This window comes from Nomascus leucogenys, chromosome 13, assembly GCF_006542625.1.
Source record: "Nomascus leucogenys isolate Asia chromosome 13, Asia_NLE_v1, whole genome shotgun sequence".
Classification (NCBI taxonomy): Eukaryota; Metazoa; Chordata; class Mammalia; order Primates; family Hylobatidae; genus Nomascus; species Nomascus leucogenys.
This window is the reverse complement of record NC_044393.1, coordinates 87,719,119-87,745,745: the sequence shown is the minus strand read 5'-3', so window position 1 is coordinate 87,745,745 and position 26,627 is coordinate 87,719,119. Positions and strand designations below refer to the sequence as shown.

Below are 26,627 nucleotides of genomic sequence, written 5' to 3'. Positions count from 1 at the left end.
ACAGGTGGGGACAGGGGAAGGAGCAAGGACTTGGAATCCTTTCCACAGAGTGGGAGTGGAGACCACGGGGCTGCCGAGATTTAAATGGGGAAGATGAATATTAGTGACTCTGGTCCTTAGCCCAGCGTGAGACCCTAACTAACCCCTCCACCCACCTGCCCCTACACGACCACCCAGTGTGCTTTCTCCCCATGTCAGTATCATCGATATCGTTTGGGGCAGGACGGGTGCACATGATCCCCACCTGGCAGTGCTGTTTAAAACGGGCCATGTAGAAGGCAGGGACTGTACCTTACTCATCGTGCTTTCAAAGATTGGCTACAGGAAAGGCTTCCTGAGAAGGGCCTGGGGAAATGCTTTGTAATCCGAAGCACTACAGACTTTCAGAGTAAGAGGTGGTGTTATTAAAAAGGATTGGATACATTCACGGGCCAATGAGCTATAGGCCATGATTAAGGAAACTGAGGCAAATTTGAGATCTTGCCATAATGGCTCAGATTAGCTTTCCTCTTTTTTTTTTTTTTTTTTGAGACAGAGTCTTGCTCTTTTGCCCAGGCTGGAGTACAATGGCGCGATCTCGGCTCACTGCAACCTCCACCTTCCAGATTCAAGCGGTTCTCCTGCCTCAGCCTCCTGAGTAGTTGGGATTACAGGCACCCACCACCATGCCCAGCTGATTTTTGTATTTTGGTGTAGAGACAGGGTTTCACCTTGTTGACCAGGCTGGTCTCGAACTCCTGACCTCAAGTGATCCACCTGCCTCGGCCTCCCCGATTATCTTTTCATGTAGGATTTTTCTCCCCTGTTTTCTTCCAGCAATTTGATAATAGCACTAATGATCCTGTTACTTTTGTCATTAAAGTTGCATTTATAAAGGGTTTCATCCTTTTTTCCTTTTTGGACTCTAAAATGTATGCATTGAGCTGGACTGAAATATGAAAGTGCAGGTCCCAGAGTGGTTTGCTCAGGGAAAGTTGTACTGTAGCCCTCAACTCCAGTAGAACTTCTAAGACTCTCTCATTTGGCTTTTTTGTCCCATTTCCTATCCAGATTTGGAACTTGGCTTCAAACAAACTCACATTTCTGAACTCGTATAAAATGAAGATGTCAGTGATCCTGGGAATTGTCCAGATGGTTTTCGGTGTCATCCTCAGCCTTTTCAATCACATGTAAGTTTCCTGATGCGCTCTCTGCCTGCTCTCTCTGATCACACTGATGATGAATGGTGACAGAGCCACTGGTTTGGGACCTGCATCTCTCTGTGCAAGTTTTCTTCCTATGAGGGGTACTTCCTTGGGCATCTGGGCTTAAGCCAAGACAAGCTGGTTGGCTGGAAATGGCAGCACCTCCGTTTCTCCTGAGCAGAGTCTCTCCAAGGTAATTGCTCCTCTGGCCCGAGAAATATTTGAGGGTTCAAAAAAAGACTGGAGGCCAGGTGCGGTGTCTCACACCTGTAATCCCAGCACTTTGGAAGGCTGATGGGTGGATCACCTGAGGTCAGGAGTTCAAGACCAGCCTGGCCAACATGGTGAAACCCCGTCTCTACTAAAAATACAAAAATTAGCCAGGCATAGTGGCGGGCACCTGTAATCCCAGCTACTTAGGAGGCTGGAGCAGGAGAATCCCTTGGACCTGGAGGCAGAGGTTGCAGTGAGCCGAGATTGCATCACTGCACTCCAGCCTGGGTGACAGAGTAAGACTCCATCTCAAAAAAAAAGAAACCATTCTTAACTTCCAGGCTGTACAGAATCAGATGATAGTCTCCATTGGCCTGTGGGCCACACTTTTCAGACCCCTATCTTAGAGCATTCTTAGGAAAAAACTTCCAAGTCCCCATTATATATCTTCTTGCCTTTAAATGTGCAACTGTGAGCTAGGTCTGCATGTGAAGCTGTGGTCAGATCACCACCCTCTCTGTGTGGGCATGACCTTTGCTTTAGATGTTCCTTCTAGACCGTGGTTCTCTCTGACTCTTGTGCAAAAGCACTTTCCAGTATTTCCTTTTAATTTTCTTTTCTATGCATCCATACAGGATTGCTGTTTGCCGGGGGGTGTGGGGCGCCGTTATTTACCAGTAGTGCAAAAAAAAGATAGAACATTTTGTGCTTTTGTGCTTTGAGAGAATAATTAAGTCCTAATGTTCCCTTGATGTTCTGTCTTGTGTATGTGTGTGTTTTCCACCCCCAGATACTTCAGAAGAACTATCAACATCATTCTGCAATTTATCCCTGAGATGATTTTTATCCTGTGTCTGTTTGGATACCTGGTTTTCATGATCATTTTCAAATGGTGCTGCTTTGACGTCCATGTGTCTCAGCACGCCCCCAGCATCCTCATCCACTTCATCAACATGTTTCTGTTTAACTACAGTGACTCTTCCAATGCACCCCTCTACAAACATCAGGTATTTCTGTTTTTTTTTTTATTCTTCTTTTATTTACTTGATTATGTCAAATTTCTCTCCTACTCTTTTTTTTTTTTTTTTTTCTGAGAAGGAATCTTGCTCTGTCACCCAGGCTGGAGTGCAGTGGTGCGATCTTGACTCACTGCAACCTCCACTTCCTGGGTTAAAACGATTTTCCTGCCTCAGCCTCCTGAGTAGCTGGGACTACAGGTGCATGCCACCACGTCTGGCTAATTTTTGTATTTTCAGTAGAGACAGGGTTTCACCACGTTGGCCAGGCTGCTCTCAAACTCCTGACCTCAAGTGATCCACCTGCCTTGACCTCGCAAAATGCTGGGATTACAGGTGTGAGCCACCGCACCCAGCCTTTCTCCTACTCTTGAGTGTTGCAAAGAGTAGTTATTTCTAAAACTGAGCCATCTTGGCATCCAGTGGAGGGCATTAAATCCTTTACATTTCAAAAGGGTCTTATTAAATGAAGGTGCAAGCACTGAGGGCTATGGTGTGGCTCCAACCATTCTTGTTGGGGTAATACATGAGAGGGATAATTGCAGAGGGATTGAAGATTGTCTTGTCCATTGGCTATGAAGAAAGAAAAAAAAATAACCCTTCAAATTGGTAGGCTTGCAACTGTAGAATGTTCTATATGGCACCTTAATATTTAATAATCTTTTATTCAAAGAGTGAACTCTAGCTAAATTAACAAGAATAATAATTGAAATAGAATCAAGAAGAGAAAGCGCTGTATTCACATGGATAGACAGTTTCTGGAAAACCACAAATCAAACTCATGCTCTTCTGTGAGCTTCCGAAGCTTGCGGGAGCTGCTGTTTTTCATTTGTTGCTCCTCTTCCAGAGACAGTTCATCCCAACCATTGCACTTTATTGCCACTCTGATTTCTTCCATTTCTTTTAGCCTCATTATCAACTTACTATTTTATTTGTTTATCATTATTTTTTATTTTTGGAGATGGAGTCCCACTCTGTCACCCAGGCTGGAGTGCAGTGGCACAACCTTGGCTCACTGCGACCTCCGCCTCCTGGGTTTAAGTGATTCTCCTGCCTCAGCCTCCCAAGTAGCTGGGATTACAGGCACCTGCCACCAGGCCCGGCTAATTTTTGCATTTTTAGTAGAGATGGGGTTTCACCATGTTGGTCAGGCTGGTCTTGAACCCCTGACCACAAGTAATCCATCCACCCCAGCCTCCCAAAGTGCTGGGATTACAGGTGTGAGCCACCATGCCTGGCCAATATTTTATTTTTAAAAGGTATACAAATCCTATTGGAGCTGGATATAAAAATAACTCAGTGAGTTATTCTTTGATAACACAAATAACAGTAGCTTTTTCCCCTTGGCCTCTCCCAGTGATTAACCTGATCATATTATCTGAGGCTAGATTTTCACTAAAAAAGACCCATTTCTATAGGTCCTGATTCCTCTGGATGAAGCCCTGTGACTAGTTTCACAAGGCCAGCTGCCCTTCAGTGCAGAGGTTGTCTGTTGGTGATTGCGCCCATCAGATGTTGTAGTTAATGTCATGCTTCTACAGTCACGCCCCTTCTTATGAGTTCGATTCCTAGTTGTGTTCTCTTTCCCTACCCAAGCATCAATAAGAAAAAGAAAAGCCTGGGCATAGTGGCTCACACCTGTAATCCCAGCACTTTGGGAGGCGAAGGCAGGCAGATCACCTGAGGTCAGGAGTTCAAGACCAGTCTGCCCAACATGGTGAAACACCATCTCTACTAAAAATACAAAAAATTAGCTGGGCATAGTGGCGGGTGCCTATAATCCCAGCTACTCAGGAGACTGAGGCAGGAGAATTGCTTGAACCTGGTAGGCAGAGGTTGCAGTGAGCCAAGATCGCACCACTGCCTTCCAGCCTGGGCAACAAGAGTGAAACTCTGTCTCAAAAAAAAGAAGAAGAAGAAGAAGCAGAAGGAGAAGGAGAAGGAGAAGAAGAAAAAATGTCTTGTAATCGGGTTTTCATAAGGAATGAGTGTAGATAAGAATCAGAAACAGGTGCATTACCGTTGGGCACCATTTTGTTATCATAGATGGTAACCATGAGCCATCCCCAGAATGTTGACATGAACCGAATGTATTTTGAAGGTTCATTTACTCAGTGCTGGATCTAAACAAACATTTATTTGGATTTCCCAAATAACTCTTCTGTTTTAAGGCAGAGAACTCAGATTGACCAAAATAGTTCGTGTGCTAACTGCTTTCATTAAGACTGAAGTCCTCACTTAGTCTGGAATAAGCACTGAGCATTGCACAGTGAGTGCGTGGCTTATCCAACTTTTTTCCATTCAAAAGCATTATCTGGAGTTGGTTGGTTTTCCCACACCCTAGTGTGAAGATTAATTGTCTTGATACAGTTTGAAGTTTTCATAACCTCATTTTGGGGTTATGCAGCTGGAAGAGGCAATACAAGTTAATAAAGTCCCTTCCCAACATTGTCCTGGCTGTCTTTGAATATCAAAGGATAGCTACACACACACACACACACACACACACATCCTGTTGCTTTGTATGTCATCGGGGGAAATCCTGTTGCGTAAAAATGGACAAAGGGCCATGAGACAGCATTGTGTGCAGATACTAGGATGGATAAGTTCAGCCTGGGTTCACATAGTCTCCCTTCCTCTTTTGGACATTTAAAAGTAGGGTGAGGCCAGGCGCGGTGGCTCATGCCTGTAACCCCAGCACTTTGGAAGGCCGAGGCGGGTGGATCACGAGGTCAGGAGATCGAGACCATCCTGGTTAACACAGTGAAACCCCGTCTCTACTAAAAATACAAAAAATTAGCCGGGTGTGGTGGCACGTGCTGGTTGTCCCAGCTACTTGGGAGTCTGAGGCAGGCAAATCGCTTGAACCCAGGAGGCAGAGGTTGCAGTGAGCCGAGGTGGCACCACTGCACTCCAGCCTAGGCAACAGAGCGAGAGTCCATCTCAAAAAAAAAAAAAAGTGGAGTGAGGATGGAAGATGGAACAGATAAAGTGTTCCCTCTATTATCAGGGTGAATCTTGTTACAATTGGGATAATAAATTGTCTCCTGGCATTTACTGCGACCTTGGTCAGAATGCTTGGAGAAATGTGAAGGCTCAAGAAATGTTTTTCTATTTCCTTTGAGTACCGTGGTCTCAATCCTTCTCAGCAGCCATGACTGAGCCTTCTGAGGCTGGCTGGTTCTTTTGAGCATAGCAGCTATGAGTCACTCCTCTAAACTGGTCACTGGGGTGTGTATAAGAAAGGAGGCAGGGGCGTGAGGATGTGAAAGGTGATCTGGAGCAGGAATATAACAGGGACTCCTCCAGGGTTTCAGCAGAGGCCTGAAGACCGCAGCTGCCTCACTCCAAAGGGAAGGCGAGAGAGACCGAGAGTGAGTTCAAAGTGGGTAACCCAGAGCCTGTTGAGTGACTCGCCCACATTGAAGGGATGAAAGTCAGGTAGTGATGGTGAGGAACTTCTTTTTTCTTTTTTAAGAGACAGGAGCAAGAGAGCTCAGATAATTATCTAGGACTCAAAATATAAAATTACCGGTTGAATAATGTCTGTGACTTAAAGTGACCCAAGGACTTTTGAGTACCACCGAGTGACTGGTAAAGTCATGAGGCCTGCCATAGTTTTCATCCAGACCCAGGTGAAAACGACCCCCATGGGACAGAGTTGAAGACAAGGGGTGCCTTTATAATGTTTCATGCATACTTCTTGTTTAAAAGATTGGTTACATATGGTACAAGGGGCTACTCAGAATAAGGAATACATAGAGTTTCCAGTGTCTACCCTATGTCGAACATTTGGAAACACTGGACAGATATTTTTCTATCTGCAAGGGGAATATTCCAGATGTGAAGGTGAATGGATTCATTGAAATGCTTTAGATCTCTCAAAATAAAGTGCTAGTGAAGTGGCCTATAGTGGTGATTTTCATCACTCAAAGTGTGCTGTTCTGTCAGTGAAAATGACGAGATCTCGCCATTTTGGTCTTGCAGCAAGAAGTCCAAAGTTTCTTTGTGGTTATGGCTTTGATCTCTGTGCCGTGGATGCTTCTGATTAAGCCGTTTATTCTTAGAGCCAGTCATCGGAAATCCCAGGTAAGGGCTGTTTGTTTCAGTTCACCCTACTTTGCATAGGAATGAGGGTTTCTGGAAAGATAAATCTTGGGTTTAGAGAGAATTGTCCTGGGCTGCCAGGGCCGGAAGAATGTTGTTGAGGAACTGACCCGCTCTGAGTATGTTTCGTTCTATGGAGCTAGACTTTTCCACTGGGCCGTCTTATTTCCAGCAAGACGCTCTATTAAGGGCAAACACGTTTAAACCTTATGTCTTAGCTGGGCGCAGTGGCCCACACCTGTAATCCTAGCACTTTGGGAGGCCGAGGCAGGTGGATCACCTGAGGTCGGGAGTTTGAGACCAGCCTGGCTAACATGGCGAAACCCCATCTCTACTAAAAACACCAAAATTAGCCAGGCATGGTGGTGGGTACCTATAATCCCAACTACTTGGGAGGCTGAGGCAGGAGAATCACTTGAACCCAGGGTGGTGGGGGAGATTGCAGTGAGCCGAGATCACACTACTTCACTCTAGCCTGGGTGAAAGGGCGAAACACCGTCTCAAAAAAATAAATAAATAAAATAAACCTTATGTCTGGCAGACTTTGTTCAGGGTGTATGTGTGCTGAGTCTCATGGTAGTTAATGATTTAGAAGGGTCTGAATGCGGTTGTTTTATTAGTTATAGATAATATTTTATTATAATTTTACTTTTAAAACAAATATTAAAAGCTTTTTTTCATTAATATTCTAAAGTTGTGAGACTTTATTATGTTACAGATTGTGTCAGGGAATTAGAAGAGTAAACAAATTCGATTATGTCAGTTTTTGTTTGTTTGTGATTTTTCCCCTATTGCCAAATACCAGGTTCAGCCCACTTTCTCTTTTTGTCTAAACTGCCCCTGAGCCTCAGATGTACTCAGGGGGTGAAGCAGAGTTTAATATCAGCCTGAACCAAATAGGATTTAGGAAGATTAACCTTCCAGAGGACATCAGCATCTAACACTGACACACAAACGATTTGAGATGGTCGTTCTCTGCTTTCCTCTATTAGTGCAAAAGATTAAGTGGAATGTGCTGAGACCGTGTATGTTTTAAATGGTTGTAGATGTGTTCAGATTAAATTCTATTCTTCTAAAATCTTTGTTGGATATTGACCTGGACAGGCAGCAGAGTCAGGGACCTAGACATGACGAGACTTGAGTTCAGGAAGTTTGTCCCTATGTGACACTCTGTTTCTCTGTCACCTGCCTCTCCTCCCACTGTCTCCTTATGCCAGTCTGAACTCGTTCCAAAGCTTAGCTGAAACGTAATCTATATGAGGTATTTATAAAGAGGAAGAGAAAGCAAGGAAGACTTGGTTATTCTTTGGTTAACTGGTGGGAGAGCAAGGTGGTTGAGGGTTGTTGAGGTGGGTGCTTGTCCAGACAGGTGACCAGGTATTTCAAAGAGGGTGGCAAATACCTGTTTGGAGAAGTAGATGCAAGTTTTTTTTGTTTTGTTTTTTCTAGAGACAAGGTCTCTCTCTGTCTCTGAGGCCAGAGTGCAGTGGCTATTCACCGGCACAATCATAGCTCACTGCAGCCTCCGAATCCTGGGCTCAAGCCATCCTCCTACCTCAGCCTCCCAAGAAACAGGCATGCCCCCCTGCCTGGCTCAGCTTTTTTTTTTTTTTTTTTTTTTTGAGATGGTATCTCATTATGCTGCCCAGGCTGCTCTCAAACTCATGGCCTCAAGTGATTGTAATTTTTTTTTTCTAGGAACTAAATCTGTCCATAAGCCAAGAGCCAGGTTACTGCAGGCTCTCCTGAGTTCCAGGACTGTAAAATAATAGCTTGTCTTGCTCTTTGTACCACATAAGCTCTTTAAACAGTTGCTGATCTCAAAGTGGTAGATTTCTCCTTTGTGCCACCAGATGACTTAAACAGAGGGAAGGAGGGAGAGAGGGTTTTCCTAGTCTGCCTTCATGGATGATAGCTCTGAAACTGACTGGTAACGGGAGCTCCTGAAGACGGCGTGGAGACCTGTTCCCTTGGTCCTTGGGATGCACGGCTGTCGATTGTTTCCTCAGGCGGCTGCTTAGGGTCCTTTTCGTGTTGGAAACATTACCACCTCCATTCAAGAGATGGTCCTATAATGGCATTATTTGCCCCTTCTCCACCTCTCCTTCATGAAATCCTACAGACCTAATACATAAACAATTTGTTCTGACGGACTTCAGGTGATATGAACAGGGGTCCTGTCTATTAGCCTTTCCTACAACCTGGGTCCCTGCAGAATGTGGCCTGGGAACCCCTCCACTAGAGGACCGCCTGTGGCATAGCCTTGGTGACATGCCCCGTGGGTAGCCAGTGAGTACACATCTCCTTCTGAGAGCCCTTGTAGCCAGCCACCAGGCCCCCCACGTTCTGTTTCCCCTTCCGACTTGCTGCTATGAACCCAGGTTCCCCCATACTCCCACTTCAGGTCACAGTGAAATAACTGTGTGTTTCTATTTAAAATCTTCGGCCGGGCACAGTGGCTCATGCCTGTAATCTCAGCACTTTGGGAGGCCGAGGCGGATGAATCACAAGGTCAGGAGATCGAGACCATCCTGGCTAACACGGTGAAACCCTGTCTCTACTAAAAATACAAAAAATTAGCCGGGCGTGGTGGTGGGCGCCTGTAGTCCCAGCTACTCGGGAGGCTGAGGCAGGAGAATGGCGTGAGCCCAGGAGACGGAGCTTGCAGCGAGCCAAGATTGCGCCACTGCACTCCAGCCCGAGCGACAGAATGAGACTGTCTCAAAAAAAAAAAAAAAAAAAAAAAACTTCATCTCAACATGTGCGTTTTTTATGGTAAATGTTATTGAAACATGTAACATACAGACAAGTGCATGAATAACGAGGCACCAATCCATGAAGTATCACAGCATGAACGCGTTCATGTCACCAGCACTCAAATCGAGAAACTGGTCATCCTTAGAACCTGAGAGTCCTGACGGGGCACAGTGGCTCATGCCTGTAATCCCAGCACTCTGGGAGGCTGAGGCAGGTGGCTTGCCTGAGGTCAGGAGTTCAAGACCAGCCTGGCCAACATGGTGAAACCCCGCCTCTACTAAAAATACAAAAATTAGCCGGTGTGGTGGTGGGTGCCTTATAATCCCAGCTACTCGGAAGGCTGAAGCAGGAGAATCGCTTGAACCTGAGAGGTGGAGATGGCAGTGGGCTGGGATCGCCGCCATTGCACTCCAGCTTGGGTGACAAGAGTGAGACTCCGTCTCAAAAAAAAAAAAAAAGGTTTTTTGTGCCTTCTTCCTGTCACTCTTACCCCAAGAGCAAACATTGTGTGCTGACCTCCAGGACTGTCAGTTCATTTTGCCTCTTCTTGAACTGTATTTAAATGAAATCATCCAGAATGTCTTCTTTGGGATCTGTCTTCTCTCATCCAACATTGCAGTGTTAGTAATTACAAATGGTGATACTATAAACATCCTTGTATATATCTTTTGGCACATGAATTTTTATTTATTTTATGTATGTATTTTTAAATAGGGTCTTGCTCTATTGCCCAGATTGGAGTGTAGTGGTGGGATCATAGCTGACTCACCTCCTGGGCTCAAGCAATCCTCCCACCTCAGCCTCCTGAGTAGCTGGGACTGCAGGCCTGCACCACAATGCCCAGCTATTTTTTAATTTTTTTGGTAGAGATGAGGTCTTGCTATGCTGCCCAGGCTGGTCTTGAACTCCTGAGATCAAGTGATCCTCCTGCCTTTGCCTCCCAAAGTGCTGGGAATGTAAATGTGAGTACTGTGCCCAGCCACATGTGTTTTTAGAAAGTTGCCAGTAGCTAATTTACAATGATTGCTGTACGTTTTATTTCATACGCCACCCAGCTTAAGTATTGTGAGATTTTAGTAAGAGGACTGCAAGTAAGTATCTGGAAGGAAGATAGTCACTAGGATTCACAAGTCCAATATCACACTTCTACAAAATTATTAATGTTCATTTTAACTAATTCAAGAATAATGAGCAGAAAAGGGTAGAGTTTAGGGTTGGAAATGGAGAAACCATAATATATCTCTCCTTTGATATTTTCTTCTGTAAGTTGAAGGAGAGAGAAAATAGGATTTCGAGATGACAAATATAAAGTTAACTTGAGCCACATCCCTCCCCATGGGATAAAGAACCACAAGGTCTTGGGGAAAGGCTAACCTAGAAGCTGGTTCTTGGCACCTGGCACCCTGGACTCTTGTCTAGATGGACCTGAGCCCACTTCTGGGTCCTACAGAGGCCTTGTTCCTCAGTCTCCAGAGGGCAGGCCAGGCCACTGGCATGGACACCACAAGTCCCTGGGTGGCCAAGGGGCAGCTGTCTGTAGGGAATGGGAGTAGAACTTAGACATTTTGGGTCAGGGTGTCTGTGTGCACATACAAGGCCCTCATGATATAGGATGAAGCCAGAGGTGAAAAAAAGAGGGCTCCCTGGTCCAGGGCCAGCTCCCATGCTGCCATGGCATGGCGTGAATTCTGAATTTCAACACAGCCTTCCCAGTTTTTACAAAGATTTATTTTTTAAGCTAGAACCCCTACACACACACTTTTTTTTTTTTTTTTTTTTTTGAGGCAGAGTCTTGCTTGGTCACCCAGGCCAGAGCGCAAACACTGCTCACTTCAGCCTCAACATCCCAGGCTCAAGAGATCCTCCTGCCCTAGCCTGCTATGTAGTTGTGACAGGTGCTCCCTCAGCCAGGCTAAATTTTTTTTTTTTTTTTGAGAGATGTGATCTCACTTTGTTGCCCATGCTGATCTTGAACTCCTAGGCTCAAACATGGAACATATTTTATTTAGAAATTTGTTGGCTTGATGTATAACTTTTAAATATTTCAACATACGGCATGTTGGCATGTAAACTACCATCTTTGCTGTTGCCCAGAGCCCTGCAAATGTTAAGTGCAGACCTGCTAAAGAAAGGAGGGCCCTGGCCAGGTGCGGTGGCTCACGCCTGTAATCCTAGCACTTTGGGAGGCCAAGGCAGGTGGATCGCCTGAGGTCAGGAGTTCAAGATCAGCCTGGCCAACATGGCGAAACCCCATCTCTATTAAAAATACAAAAATTAGCTGGGCGTGGTGGTGGGTGCCTATAATCCTGGGTACTCAGGAGAGCTGAGGCTGGAGAATCTCTTGAACTGGGGGGACAGAGGTTGCAGTGAACCGAGATTGTACCACTTCACTCCAGCATGGGCAAAGGAGCAAAATTCCTTCTCAAAAAAGAAAGAAAGAAAGAAAGAAGGGTCCAGACACGTTGATGCCTAATTTACAATACCCCTCCCATGAAATTATTCTAGAAAAACTTTGGACATGGGACATTAAGCTTCATGGTGACTTGAAAGAAATATACCATTCACACTTAGGGGTAAAACCAGACCAAGTTGAATGGTGACTATGCCTAGATTTTTTTTTCCTTGAATTTTTCCTAAGCTATTTTTATAGTTAATTTCAGAAGGTTACATGGAAGGTACGACTGATGATTTATGACCATGTGTATTTCTTTTAACAATGGAAAGGCACTTTTGTACTTGCATTGCTTTGCTATCAAGACTATAATTTGGCACATTCTGGAGCATCGTGGAGAAAAAGCACACGCACTGGAGTCAGACAGCTGGGTTTGAATTATGGCTCTGCCACTTACCAGCCTTGCCAGCTGTATGGCTTGGGCACATATCTTTCTTTCTTTCTTTCTTTTTTTTTTGAGACAGAGTCTCACTCTGTCCCCCATGCTGGAGTGCAGTGGCACAATCTTGGCTCACTGCAAGCTCCGCCTCCCGGGCACATTTCTTAACGTTTCTGTGCTGCAGCTTACTTCTCTAGAAAATAGGGTGATAATTGTGCTGATATAAAATGGTTGTTGTGAGGGCTTAATGAGATAGTGTAGTGTTTAGAACAGTGTCTGGTACATAGGTAGTATTTGAGGAGAGCCTTTATTTATATTTATATGTGTTAGAATGCTCAGGGTGAGTTGAGTGCATTCCTCATGTCCCTGCTTGTTGTCAGCTGCAGGCGTCCAGGATCCAAGAAGATGCCACTGAGAACATTGAAGGTCACAGCTCCAGCCCTTCCAGCGGTTCTGGCCAGAGGACTTCTGCAGATACCCATGGGGCTCTGGATGATCATGGAGAAGAGGTATCTGGGACAAGAGCCCCTTAGGAAGACTCCCCAGTTTATACAGATTCTAGAATGGACATAGGCAGTAGAGCTGGGTGGGTCTGGAGGGCCCCATGGGGCAGTAGCCCTGTCACTGCTGAGTCCTGGGAAGGGGACCTACTAGCTAGTCTAAGAGGATCAGAACAGCTATTTAGCAACCAATCTGGGCACATTTTAATACTTCTAGTCCAAGTACTGCTGCATCTGTATGTGTCAGGTGAATATCAGCCGCAGATCTAGTGACATAGAAGGTCCTGTGTGTCACTGAGGCCTCCTTGGCTCAGCACCATGCCCCTATAATCTCTCTTTTTTGTTTGTTTTTGAGATAGAGTCTCACTCTGTTGCCCAGGCTGGAGTGAGCCAATTTCGGCTCACTGCAACCTCCGCCTCCCAGGCTCAAGTGATTCCCCCGCCTCAGCCTTCCTCATAGCTGGGATTACAGGCACCCGCCACTGCACCCACTTAATTTTTGTGTTTTTAGTAGAGATGGGGCTTCACCATGTTGGCCAGGCTGATCTTGAACTCCTGACCTCAGGTGATCTGCCTGCCTCAGCCTCCCAAAGTGCTGGGATTACAGGTGTGAGCCACTGTGCCTGGCCCCCTATGATCTCTTTATAATGTTATCTGCCTCTCATGTGAATTCATAAATTGTTTTGTTCCCTTATCCCTCCCTGCCCCTGCCTGTGCAAGGACAGCCACTGCCCCTCAGGAGCCCGTGCCACATCCTCCCAGATGAAAGCAGCTGTCTGTTCCATGTGTTGACTGAAGTCAGCCACATTTGTGAATCCCAGGCTGGAGGCTTTAACCAGAGCTCTGTTCTAATTTGGGAGTGGGAACTGGGTTTCCATGAGGGCCACAGATGCTATAAATGGCTCCATTTGTGGTGTTAATTGCTTATTTTAAAAGTTTTCTCTTGATAGCCATGTGCGGTGGCTCATACCTGTAATCCCAGCACTTTGGGAGGCCAAGGCGGGCGGATCACTTGAGGTTAGGAGTTCAACACCAGCCTGGTCAACATGGTGAAACCCTGTCTCTACTAAAAATACAAAAATTAGCCAGGCATGGTGGTGGGCACCTGTAATCCCAGCTTCTGGGGAGGCTGAGGCAGGAGAATCACTTGAACCTGGTAGGCAGAGGTTGCAGTGAGCTGAGATCGTGCCACTGTACTCCAGCCTGGGCAACAGAGCAAGACTCTGTCTGAAACAAACAAAAAAAATTATCTTGATTAATTAGAATTAATGAAAAATCTCAATTGTGAAAATTCTTTCCAAGAAAATTCCAGGTACAGAGTGATCCACACTAGTGGCTGTTGGCATTACCAAGTCTGTCAGACCTGCTGGAATGTTTTAGAAGCCAACCCACGCATGTTCTGACTCCTCAAGTCCTGGCCTGTCCAGGGCAACCTCCCTCATCTCTTCTCCTGCCCTCAATCTATATCCAGACAATTTCCACCTGCCACCTCCAACATGAACAGGCTGCCCTTGCTTGGGCAACTTTAGTCTCCATTCATGGACCTCCTTCCCCCAGGTCTAATCATGCATGGGTCTCCCGTCTCCAGGCAAATGTGTGCCTCCCCCTGTTTCTCTTTCAAGTTCCTTGCTTGCTTCTCCCCTCACCAGGGTTAGCCAAACTCAAGGTTAAGGGTACAGTCCTTGACTGTCACATCTGCCCAAGACTGATCCCAGCCACAAGTTTGGGGGTTCCTAGGGCCACCCTCACTTCAGGCCAGCTGACTATACATTCGCAGGACCCCTTAGGTTCCTTTGGGGCCAAAATGACTCACAGAACTCCAGAAAGTGCTATGCTGACAGCTTTGCTTTTTTTTTTTTTTGAGACGGAGTCTTGCCCTATTGCCCAGGCTGGAGTGCAATGGTGCGATCTCAGCTCACTGCAACCTTTGCCTCCCAGGTTCAAGCAATTCTCCCGCCTCAGCCTCCTGAGTAGCTGGGATTACAGGCATCCACCACCATGCCCGGCTAACTTTTTTGTATGTATTTTTGTAGAGATGGGATTTCACCCTGTTGGCCAGGCTGGCCTTTAACTCCTGACCTCAGGTGATCTGCCCACCTCGGCCTCCCAAAGTGCTGAGATTACAGGCGTGAGCCACCGTGCCTGTCCACTTACAGCTTTTGTAGCAAAAGAATTTAAATCAGAAAGGCAGAGAGGATAGGGCAGCATCTGGGACAGTGAGTTCCAAATGAGGAGCTGTGTCCTTGGAGGCACATTACTGTCCCCACATTGATGTGTGGCAAGATGTGCAGAGAATCGCCAGCCCAGGCCGGTCACCTGAGCTTCAGTGTCCAAAGTTTCACTGGAGTTTCCTCATGCAGGCAGGATTGACTGATTGATTGAGTGATGACTGATTGGTGGATGTAGCCCCAGCAGTTGCTGCACTGAGTCCCCACCTCTCTCCCACCTTGCAGATCAGTCCCAACTCTCTAAGCATGTGGTTGGTCTTTCTGGTGTGGCCAGACCCCGCTTCAACTATGAGGTGCCCAACTTGAACCACTGCATTAGCATAAACGATCAGGTGTGGTCCCAGGGGCCCAGCATGAATAAGAAAGACCCTTTTACATGGGAAATGCCAGTGGTTTAGAGGTTACCTCCCAGGAGCCAAGACAAAGCCAGTCCTGTTCAGTAAGGTTAATTATGATTATTTTAATTACTATTTTGAGATAGGGTCTTGTTCTATTGCTGAGGCTGGCATGCAGTGGCACACTCATGGCTCACAGCAGCCTTGACCTCCTGAGCCCAAGCGGTCCTCCTGCCTCAGCCTCCCGAGTAGCTGGGACCGCAGGTGCATGCCACCATGCCTGGCTAATTTTTTGAATTTTTGGTAGAGATGGGGTCTCACTTTGTTGCTCGGGTTGGTTCTGAACTCCTGGGCTCAAGTGATCCTACTGCCTCGGCCTTCCAAAGTGCTGGGATTATAGGCATGAGCCACCACACCTGGCCAAGATGAATTCTTTCTTATGCAGTTCTTCTTTATCTTGACTCTCTCTAACTGCTCACTCCATTTCTGCCCATCCCTGTCCCTTCAGTTCCTCACAGCTGCTTTCATTGCTAAATTGAGGTTCTCATTTTTATCTTGTCCCCATAACCTCTGACATCAGTGACTGCGCCGCCTTTCCTTCCTGGATATCTCCCTCCGCAGACAGCCGTGACTGCACCTCCCCCTTCCTTCCTGGACGTCTCCCTCCGCAGACAGCCGTGACTGCACCTCCCCCATTCCTTCCTGGACGTCTCCCTCCGCAGACATCGCTGACTGCACCTTCCCCATTCCTTCCTGGACATCTCCCTCCGCAGACATCCGTGACTGCAGCGTGACTGCTCTAGCTTCTTTGATCTTTTCTTTTCCTCATCAGTTTGTTGTTTTGTTATCTCATCTCTCTCTCATTTTTTTTTTTTTTTCCGAGACAGAGTCTCACTGTGTCACCCAGGCTGGAGTGCAGTGGCACGATCTCAGCTCACTGCAACCTCCGCCTCCTGGGTTCAAGCAATTCTCCTGCCTCAGCCTCCCAAGTAGCTGGGACTACAGGCATGCGCCACCACACCTGTCTAATTTTTGTGTTTTTAGTAGAGGTAGGGTCTCACCATGTTGGCCAGGCTGGTCTCAAACTCCTGACTTCAAGTGACCCACCTGCCTCGGCCTCCCAAAGTGCTGGGATTACAGGTGTGAGCCACCGTGCCCGGCCTTGTTTTGTTATCTCTGAATGAAGATGTTTCCCAAGGCTGGGAGCTCCTCTTTCTTTTCTTTTTCTTTTTCTTTTTTTTAGACAGAGTCTCACTCTGTTGCCAGGCTGGAGTGCAGTGGCTCACTGCAACTCCACCTAACGGGTTTAAGTGATTCTCCTGCCTCAGCCTCCTGAGTACTGGGATTACAGGTGCACGCCACCGCACCCAGTTAATTTTTTTATTTTTAGTAGAGATGGGGGTTTCACCATGTTCACCAGGATGGTCTCGATCTCTTGACCTTGTGATCTGCCTGCCTTGGCCTCCCGAAGTGCTGGGATTACAGGTGTGATCTCCTCTTTCCTTGATCTTTCCCTTGTTGATCTCCTCCATCCTCCTGCAGATGCAGTCTCAGGAGTCCATTTCCAGCCTGGACTTTTCTTCGGGGCCCCCGTAATTCTACCTGAGCTCCCATGTGCAGAGTGTCTACTGATAAGGCCCACTGCCATCTGAAACTCAGCATGTGGAGAGCCAACTGCCCACCTCCTCTGTCAATGTCATTCTTCCAGCTACTTGGGCTTAGGAGCCTCAGAGTCCTGGCTGCCCTGACCCTGAGTGGGTAAGGGGACTTCTCTGTGTTCCCACGGTACCACTGCATGCCCTGGTCATTGCGCTTCCCAGAGTGTGGCATGGGAACCCTTCTACATATTCTCCTGACTAGGCTGTGAGCACCTTGAGGGCATGTACAGCACCAGTCAAATTGTCCCCCATGGCCAGGCACAGTGGCTCACGCCTATAATCCGAGCACTTTGGGAGGCTGAGGCGGGCAGATTGCTTGAGGCTAGGAGTTCCAGACCAGCCTGGGCAACATGGTGAAACCCCATCTCTACAAAAAATACAAAAATTAGCTGGGTATGGTGATGCATGCCTGTGGTCCCAGCTACTCGGTAGGCTGAGATGGGAGGATCACCTGAGTCTGGGAGGTCAAGGCTGCAGTGAGCTGTGATTGTGCTACTGCATTCCAGCCTGAGTGACAGAGCAAGACCCTGTCCCCCCCCCAAAAAAATCGTCTGTCACATCAGAGAGCATGAGGGGAGAATGAGCCATGGCTGTCTTCGTTCTGTTATTTACTTCTTTCCTGTGTTACTGAGCTCATAACCAAATTGTCCTTTTTTTTTCTTTAAGGCTGTCTCTTCTCTAAACTATGATGCTACCAGAATAACCTGCCTCTATGGCTTCTCACTGAATCCAGGTTGTTTCTTCAACTTTACCCATAGCTTGCCTTTCTAGAAACTTCCACACAGGAGCACTGTCTTCTATTCCTCACCTAAACAAGCTCCCAGTTCCAGCCAAATTGTTTTCTTTCCAACTTGACTTGGTGATATTCCCAGCTACCTGTTTTTTTCCCAACCAGGGATCCTTTTCCTCCTTAGGAACAATTTCTTGTCCTTCAAGTCACATCCCTACCCAGCCTTCCTGGCACAGCACAAATCTCATTTCCCCTTACCACCCAGTTGTCGTCTTTGAGCTTTTTTTTCAGCTATTGCTGGGGAAAGTTAATACACACATAACATACGACTTTGTGCTGATAATTCTTTCTCTAAGTCTATTACTATTTCTTTTCCCCTAGTTAGACTGAAAGTGAACAGCAAAGCCCATGTCTTATTCATCTTTGCATCATTTGTAATAACTTTTGTGTAGAAAGTTCTCAATGAAGTAAAATAAACAATTCTGTCTTTCAGTTCAACTTTGGAGACATCTTTGTCCACCAAGCCATCCACACTATCGAGTACTGCCTGGGCTGCATTTCAAACACAGCCTCCTACCTGCGGCTCTGGGCCCTCAGCCTGGCTCATGCACGTGAGTGAGCAGCCCATCAGGGGGACAGTCAGCTCTCCCCAACACCCCAGGAAATAGGTGCAATGTATTTGGAAGTAAAGGTGACTTCTCTGAGCTATTTGTGGATGTTTGCCAAAAGAATGGCTCTTCTTTCCCAGGCACAGGTGCCTTTTCTGTGGGTCCGGCTGCACGTGGCTGGGATGGTCACCCTCTATATTAATAGTCTGCTACTGCTGCTGTAACAAATTGTCACAAACGCTCATGGCTTAAAACAACACGAATTTGGCCGGGCGCGGTGGCTCACACCTGTAATCACAGAACTTTGGGAGGCAGAGTTTGGGCTAATTGCTTGAGCCCAGGAGTTCAAGATCAGCCTGGCCAACATGGTGAAACCCGTCTCTACTGAAAATACAAAAATTAGCTGGGCATGGTGGCAGGCGCCTGTAACTCCAGCTACTCGGGAGACTGAAGCAGGAGAATTGCTTGAACCCAGAAGGCAGAGGTTGCAGTGAGCCAAGATCGCATCACTGCACTCCACACTGGGTTACAGAGTGAGACTCTATCTCAAAAAAAAAAAAAAAAAACCCAACAACACAAATTTGGTGTCTTCCAGTTTTTGAAGCCAGAGTCCTAAAATCAAGGCGTGGGCAGCCGTGCTCCTGCTGCAGGCTGCAGGTAGAATTTGTTTCCTGGCCTTTCCAGCTTCTTGAGGCTGCCTGCATTCCATGGCTTGTGGCTCCTCTTTGCATCACTTCAACCTCTGCTTCCAGCATCAAATCTCCTTTTTCTTTGACTGCGACTCTTCTGCCTTCCTCTTACAAAGAGACTCTAGTGATGACATTGGGCATATCCAGATAATCCGGGATAATGCCCCTCTCTCAGGATTCTTAGCTTAATCTCATCTGCAAAGCCACCGTTGCCATGTAATATAGTATGTTGACAGGTTATTAGGATTAGGATGTGGACATCTTTGGGGATGGGGGAACATATTTTTTCAGGCTACCATGCCCTTCTGCAAGATGCTGACCTTTAAGAGAAGGCCTGCCTTGATTATGAGCATTGCTGGGAGTCATTTGGCTGCCTGCTGAGCTGACCGTCAGGAAGTGCTCACTACCTTTGTGAATTCACAGCAGTCCAGGATCAGTCGGGCCAGGCCCAGAAATACAATTCTATCTATGTATCTATCAATCATCTATCTGTCTGTCTGTCTGTCTATCTTATCTATCTATCTATCTATCTATCTATCTATCTATCTATCTATCTATCTATCTATCTATCTAAAAGAGACAAGGTCTCACTATGTTGCCCAGGCTGATCTCACACTCCTGGCCTCAAGGGATCCTCTTGCCTCAGCCTCCTAAAGTCCTGGGATTTTAGGCATTGGAAATACAATTTTGATAAAGATCCGAGCCCCGGGGTTGTCTAACGTCAGGAATCCTGACTCACCAATTCACTTTGTAAGCCCCGTCTTGATCTCTGGGTCCTTCTCCAGTCTTGTTTCTTGTCAGTTTTCCTTAGTGCCCCACCAGCGCTCCAGACCCATCCATTTCATATGCAGTGGCCCTGAGGAGCGCTTTTTTTTTTTTTTTTTTTTTTCCGGAGACAGGGTCTCCCTCTGTTGCCCAGGCTGGAGTGCAGTGGTGCTATCATGGCCTCGAACTCCCAGGCTCATGTCATTCTACCGCCTCAGCTTCCCAAGTAGCTGGGACCACAGGTGCATGCCACCATGCCTGGGCCAATTTTTTTTTTTTTGGGTAGAGACAGGGTTTTGCCTTGTTGCCTAGGCTAGCCTCAAACTCTTGGGCTCAAGCAATTCTCCTGCCTTGGCCTCCCAAGTAGCAGGGACTATAGGCACACACTACTACACTTGACGAACTTTTTTTTTTTTTTCTTTGGTAGAGACAGGGTTTTGCCATGTTGCCCAGGCTTGTCTTGAACTTCTGGGCTCAAACAGTCCTCCTGCCTTGGCCTCCCAAAGTGCTGGGATTACAGGTGTGAGCCACTGTGCCTGGCCTGAAGAACTATCTCCTGAAGATGCAGTACTCCCTGGGCCCCACTGTGTGTTTGCCCCTGCAGCCCCCTTGCCTGAAATAGTCCCTTCTTTAACTCTCTCCCTATCTAATACTTAATTCCTCCTTCATAACTCAGCTGGAAATCTTCCTTCCTAGTCCCCCAGTCTGGAAGATGCCTTCCTGTGGTTCTGGGGCATGCTCTTAACCTCGCTTCAATTATAATTGTCTTGATTAGCCTGTCTCCCTACTGGACTGTGAGCTCCTTGAGAGCAAAGACCCTGACTTTTATCTTAGCATTCCTGGCGCTGAGCATAATGCCTAGAACAGAGAAGCCAGGCCAAGGTGTGTGCTGAATGGATAGAAAAGAAAGCAGTAAAAGTGTGTGATTATTCATTTACAGGAGAAACTCCAGTGCTCAGCATTCGTGTGATCTTCACAGCTCAGCTGTGTTCGTTTCTGTGCACAAACTCACATACACACACTTTCACGTGCACACGAACGCTCAGATGCACACACTCAGCCCTGCAAGTGCCTGCAGCACAGACAGCCACAAGCATGTCTTTTTTTTTTTTTTTTTTTTTGAGACAGAGTCTCGCTCTGTCACCAGGCTGGAGTGCAGTGGCGTGATCTCGGCTCACTGGTTCAAGCAATTCTTCTGCCTCAGCCTCCCAAGTAGCTGGGACTACAGGTGCGCACCACCACGCCCAGCTAATATATTTTTTTTAATTTTTGTATTTTCAGTAGAGATGGGGTTTCACCATGTTGGCCAGAATGGTCTCGATCTCTTGACCTCGTGATCTGCCCACCTTGGCCTCCCAAAATGCTGGAATTACAGGAGTGAGCCACTGCAGCCAGCCACATGTCTTTACTCCTGTGCACTGCTGTGCATTCATGTGAAGTGGCTATACCAGGACTGTCACCCACTTGTTCCTTAGAGTGGATCTCAGCACTTCGTGCAGTCAGTGGTGGTAATGTTGGTCTTCAGCTCTAACCCCGGCAGTAGTTGGAGGACTTGAGTCATAATAGGGCTGAGTCTAGATAAGACAGGTGGAGGAGTTTTGGTATTCTTGGCCCTACGTGTCGGGGTGTCCTCTGGCCAGCCCATGCACACACTGAGGGGGTCATTTGATTCCCAAAAACCCATATGGTTCATGGCTGCCTGGCGTGGTTCACCCACTGGGTCATTCTAGAAGTCCCTGCTAGACATGGCTTCCAGTCCATACTAACACAATTGCTTAAAGAGGTAATGTTGAAGAATGGGGAAAAAAATTAAAACACTGACTTAAATTCTGGTTCCTTTTCTACCACTTTTGGCTGAGTAACTTACACAAGAAATTTAACCTTTGTGTGCCGGAGCTTTCATCAGTGGTCCTAGTAGTTAGCCTCTTGTACCGGTCAGGCCAGGCTAAACTCTGTTGCAATAACAACTTACCCTCTAAATCTCAGGTCCCTGGGCCAGAGTTTGGCACTATGTATTGGGGTGTCCTCAGGCCAAAATTCCTCCTGTCTTATTTAGACTCGTCCCTGGTATGACCCAAGTCCTTCAAACTACTGCTGAGGTTGGAGCTGAAGACCAGCATTAGCACCACTGATTACTTGAAGCGCTGAGATCCACTTTAGGGAACAAAGTGGGGCCGGGCGTGATGGCTCACGCCTATAATCCCAGCACTTTGGGAGGCCAAGGCGGGTGGATCACCTGAGGTCAGGAGTTCGAGACCAGCTTGGCCAACATGGTAAAACCCCCTCTCTACTAAAAATACAAAATTAGCTGGGTGTGGTGGCACACGCCTGTAATCCCAGCTACTGGGAGGGGGTGAGGCAGGAGAATCACTTGAACCTGGGAGCGGGAAGTTGCAGTGAGCCGATATCACACCACTGCACTCCAGCCTGGGTGACAGAGCGAGACTCTGTCTCAAAAAAAAAAGGAACAAAGTGGGTAACAGTCCTGGGATAGCCACTTCACACGAATGCACATCAGTGCACAGAAGTAAAGACACGCTCGTGGGTGTCTGCGCTGCGGATACACGCAGGGCTGAGTGTGCATCTAAGCATTTGTGTGCACGTGAAAGTCTGCATATGTGAGTTTGTGCAAGGAAACGAACATAGCCTGAGCTGTGAAGATCACACGAATGCTAAGCACTGGAGTTTCTACTGTAAATCTCAGGTACAGGTCTAACTAGATGGGGGTGAAGCTGCTCCCATTGGTGAAAGACTCTGCATCACTGTAGCAGGCAGAAAACCAGATCTTGGGAGGCAGCAAGCAAACAGCGGTCCTCTTCCTTGCGTTCCATGTCTCTGCTTTTATCATGTTCTGATAGCCACTTGCAAGTGACAGGCCTCTATCTCTCTGGGCCACATCATTGTGACCTTTTAGCAGGGGCCTTCAAGTCTCAAGCCAAGGATGTAATGATGGTATTTCCCTGCACGGTGCATGTCCCAGGCTGTTGGGCATGATAACTAGGGAAGAAGCATTCACATGTGCTCTGTGACCAGGGACACCTAAGCATGGACCCTTACTTATGTAGCTTGGACAGTGAGAGCCCTTGTAGGGCAGTTCGCTGGGGACAGGAACTCAGCTAAGAGTCTGAATTTTTTCCGATACCCATCCATGACCTCTGTCCTCTTGGATTTCACTCCCCTCAGGGCCTTTTAAAACCTTCCCTGACTGTCAGCCTTTGAGAGACTCCATGGGCATGTAAGAAATGTGTAGAAAAGACCTTTAGAGCTGGGGATGTGGGAAACAGCTGAGGAGGTAAGGGGTAGGGAAGTGAGGGGGGTGGTGGTGTCATAGGAACAGGCCAGAGGGGGCTGTGTGGCATTTGCCTCTGAACTTCTTGGAGCTTTAGTTTTCTTATCTATAAGATGGGCATCATAAAACCTAATTTGTAGGGTTGATACGGGCCTTACTGAGATAATATGTGTAAGCTGCTTTGAATTCCTCTGACTTGGCTCTTAATTTGGAGTCTGTGGCTGAACTTCAGGCTTTCTGTAAATACCCTGAAACTATGTATAAGATGTTGGGCGTCTCTGTGTGCATTTTTCTAGGGAAAGGATTCATGACTTTCTTCAGATTCCAGAGGGGACCCATGACCACCAAAGAGTGGAAAGAGCCACTTTCCTGAGTGAGGCTGAACTCAGCTCATGCACTCAGTACCTGGCATGTGCCCTTGTAGATTGCAGTGACTGAATAAATATTAGCTAAACATTTTTTGAAATATATTTAGGATTTTAATCTTTTTAAAAACATTTTTACTTTGAAATATAGCATGTTTACAAAAATGCATAAAATATATATTCAGCCTAATGGATTTTTGTAAAGCAAACATTCATGTAACCACTTCCTGGTCAAAGAAGACGCTGTGGCCGGGCGCGGTGGCTTATGCCTGTAATCCCAGCACTTTGGAGGCCGAGGCGGGTGGATTATGAGGTCAAGCGATCGAGACCACCCTGGCCAACATGGTGAAACCCCATCTCTACTAAATATACAAAAATTAGCTGGGTGTAGTTGCATAAACCTGTAGTCCCAGCTACTCGGGAGGCTGAGGCAGGAGAATCGCTTGAACTCGGGAGGTGGAGGTTGCAGTGAGCCAAGATCACGCCATTGCACTCCAGACTGGGCGACAAGAGTGAAACTCTGTCTCAAAAAAAAAAAAAAAAAAATTAACAGACAGTGGCAGTACACTTCTGTGGTCCCAGCTACTTAGGAGGCTGAGGTGGGAGGTTCACTGGAGCCCATGAGGTCAAGGCTGCAATGAGCCATAATTGCACTACTGCATTCCAGCCTGGGTGACACAGTGAGAACCTGTCTCAAAAAAATAATAATAAAATAATAATAATCTGGGCTGGATGTGGTGGCTCACGCCTGATTTCCCAGCACTTTGGCAGGCTGAGACAGGAGGACTGCTTCAGGCCAGGAGTTGGAGACCATCCTAGGCAACAGAGTAAGACCCTGTCTCTATTTAAAATATATATATTTTTTTAAATTAAAAAGATGAGAAAATACAATAAATAACAATATGCATTTACAAGATAATCCCAGTGGTTTCTCGTACCTTGCAGAACTGTCTGAAGTGCTGTGGACTATGGTGATGAACAACGGCCTTCAGATGCGAGGCTGGGGAGGAATCGTCGGGGTTTTTATTATTTTTGCCGTATTTGCTGTCCTGACAGTAGCCATCCTTCTGATCATGGAGGGCCTCTCTGCTTTCCTGCACGCCCTGCGACTGCACTGGTAAGGATGGTTGTCCCGTGGAAGCTTGATGTGATGTTGGGAAAGGGAGTGGGCTGTGGGGCCAGCCGACTGGGTTCAGATCGTGAGCTGTGTGTGACTTTAGCAGCTTACATACCTCTTTGGAACCTTAGTTTAGTCATCTGTTGGTGTAATATTAAATGATGTAATATATGTATGTGTATATATATACACACATATATATGTATATATATACACACACACACACACACTCATTCATACTCATTCAGACACTCATATATGTCAGTTCTCATTTACTCCTTTCCTTTTAGATGATCAGTGTTCATTTGTTATTACAATTGGCTTTAACCCAAGTGACACTTCCAAGTATTGGCAAGGTGGCGTCTGAGATAGGCTCAGGGAAGACATGCTTAGAAAATCTGGAATGTTTGGCTTTTTTTTTTGTTTTTTTTTTTTGAGACAGGCTCTCAGTTTGTTGCCCAGGCTGGAATGCAGTGGTGCAATCTTGGCTCACTGCAACCTCCATCTACCAGGTTCAAGCGATTCTCCTGCCTCAGCCTCCTGAGTAGCTGGGATTACAGGCGTCTGCCACTATGCCCAGCTAAGTTTTGTATTTTTAGCAGAGACGGGGTTTCCCCATGTTTGCTGGGCTGGACTCGAACTCTTGGCCTCAAGTGATTCACCCGCCTCAGCCTCCTGAAGTGCTGGGATTACAGGCATGCACCATCACACCCAACTAATTTTTGTATTTTTAGTAGAGATGGGGTTCCCCTATGTTGGCCAGGCTAGTCTCAAACTCCTGGCCTCAAGTGATTCATCTGCCTCAGCCTCCCAAAGTGCTGGGATTGCAGGCGTGAGCCACTGCACCCAGTGAATCTGGGATGTTTGGCTCTTGTTGTTGAGTAGAGGAATTATACCAACAAGGTATGAAAGTCTCAAAAGTGGAAAGAGAAGGAGGATACCACCAGGAGGAAGAAGATCACAGGGAGCCCTGAACATGCACAGATGTATCTAGCGACAATCAGCCATCGTTAGGTTGATGAATATGGAAACATGTTTAGGCCTCTGGTTGTCTTCCAAGTTACATTTCAACCAAGAATTCTGAGTGTGCAGTGCATGCCCTTCAGCTGCAGAGACTGTACCCAGCTTGCCCTGATGTTTTCTTCCTCCCTCTATGGCCACTATTCATAAAGAAGCCTTTACATTTCATGTACTGAGTGAGGAGAGCCACAGCATCCCCTGCCTCCATGATGACATCATTCCCCTCCATGTCACTGAGGAGATGAACCGAACTCCGTAACTTAATAAAATATAAATGAGGCCGGGCGCGGTGGCTCATGCCTGTAATCCCAGCACTTTGGGAGGCCAAGGCGGGCGGATCACCTGAGGTCGGGAGTTCGTGACCTGACCAATGTGGAGAAACCCCGTCTCTACTAAAAATACAAAATTAGCTGGGGTGGTGGCGCATGCCTGTAATCCCAGCTACTCAAAGGGCTGAGGCAGGAGAATGGCTGGAACCCGGGAGGCAGAGCTTGCAGTGAGCCGAGATGAAGCCACTGCACTCCAGCCTGGGCAAGAGAGCGAGACTCCATCTCAAAATAAATAAATAAATAAATAAATAAATAAATAAAACAAAACATAAATGGTCCAACATGATATCAGTTATGTGAGTTACAAAAATACAGGTCAAGGGTCTTTGCGTTCTATGTGAGTCCCACATTTTAGAATTAGCTGGAAATGGAAAACGACATGAGAGAGTGCTGCACAGTGAGGGTGTCTTGGCTTGTCATGGGGGTAGGGAAGCTCCTTCCATGAGGGAAGAGTTGTTATGCTGTGGCCATGAGCCCACAAGCAGAGAGGCCTGGAGGAAATGAAGGGGAGGGGAAGGGGAAGGTGGTAAGAGACAGATGAGAGAAGGGCTTAAAAAATCCTCAGATTCATGGCCTGGGTGCAGTGGCTTACACCTGTAATCCCAGCACTTTGGGAGGGCAAGGTGTGTGGATCACCAGAGGTCAGGAGTTCAAGACCAGCCTGGCCAACGTGGCAAAACCTGGTGTTTACTAAAAATACAAAAATTAGCTGGGCGTGGTGGTGGGCATCTGTAATCCCAGCTACTCGGGAGGCTGAGGCAGGAGAATCGCTTGAACCTGGGAGGCGGAGGTTGCAGTGAGCTGAGATCGCACTATTGCACTCCAGCCTGGACCACAAGAGCAAAACTCTGTCTCAAAAAATATATATATGTATAATATATATAAT

At 46.8% G+C, this 26,627-nt stretch overlaps 1 protein-coding gene across 2 annotated transcripts in view; it reads left to right on the top strand.

Moving 5' to 3' along the window:
- Positions 1–26,627, top strand: part of ATP6V0A4 (ATPase H+ transporting V0 subunit a4) — a 92,306-nt gene that overhangs the window by 64,859 nt on the left and 820 nt on the right. For both annotated transcript variants that reach the window (XM_003261397.3, XM_003261398.2), the window contains exons 15-20: positions 1,051–1,169; positions 2,188–2,404; positions 6,401–6,502; positions 12,489–12,617; positions 18,053–18,170; positions 24,221–24,392. In XM_003261397.3, the coding sequence (XP_003261445.1) occupies positions 1,051–1,169; positions 2,188–2,404; positions 6,401–6,502; positions 12,489–12,617; positions 18,053–18,170; positions 24,221–24,392 (857 nt within the window). The remainder of the gene's footprint in view (positions 1–1,050; positions 1,170–2,187; positions 2,405–6,400; positions 6,503–12,488; positions 12,618–18,052; positions 18,171–24,220; positions 24,393–26,627) is intronic.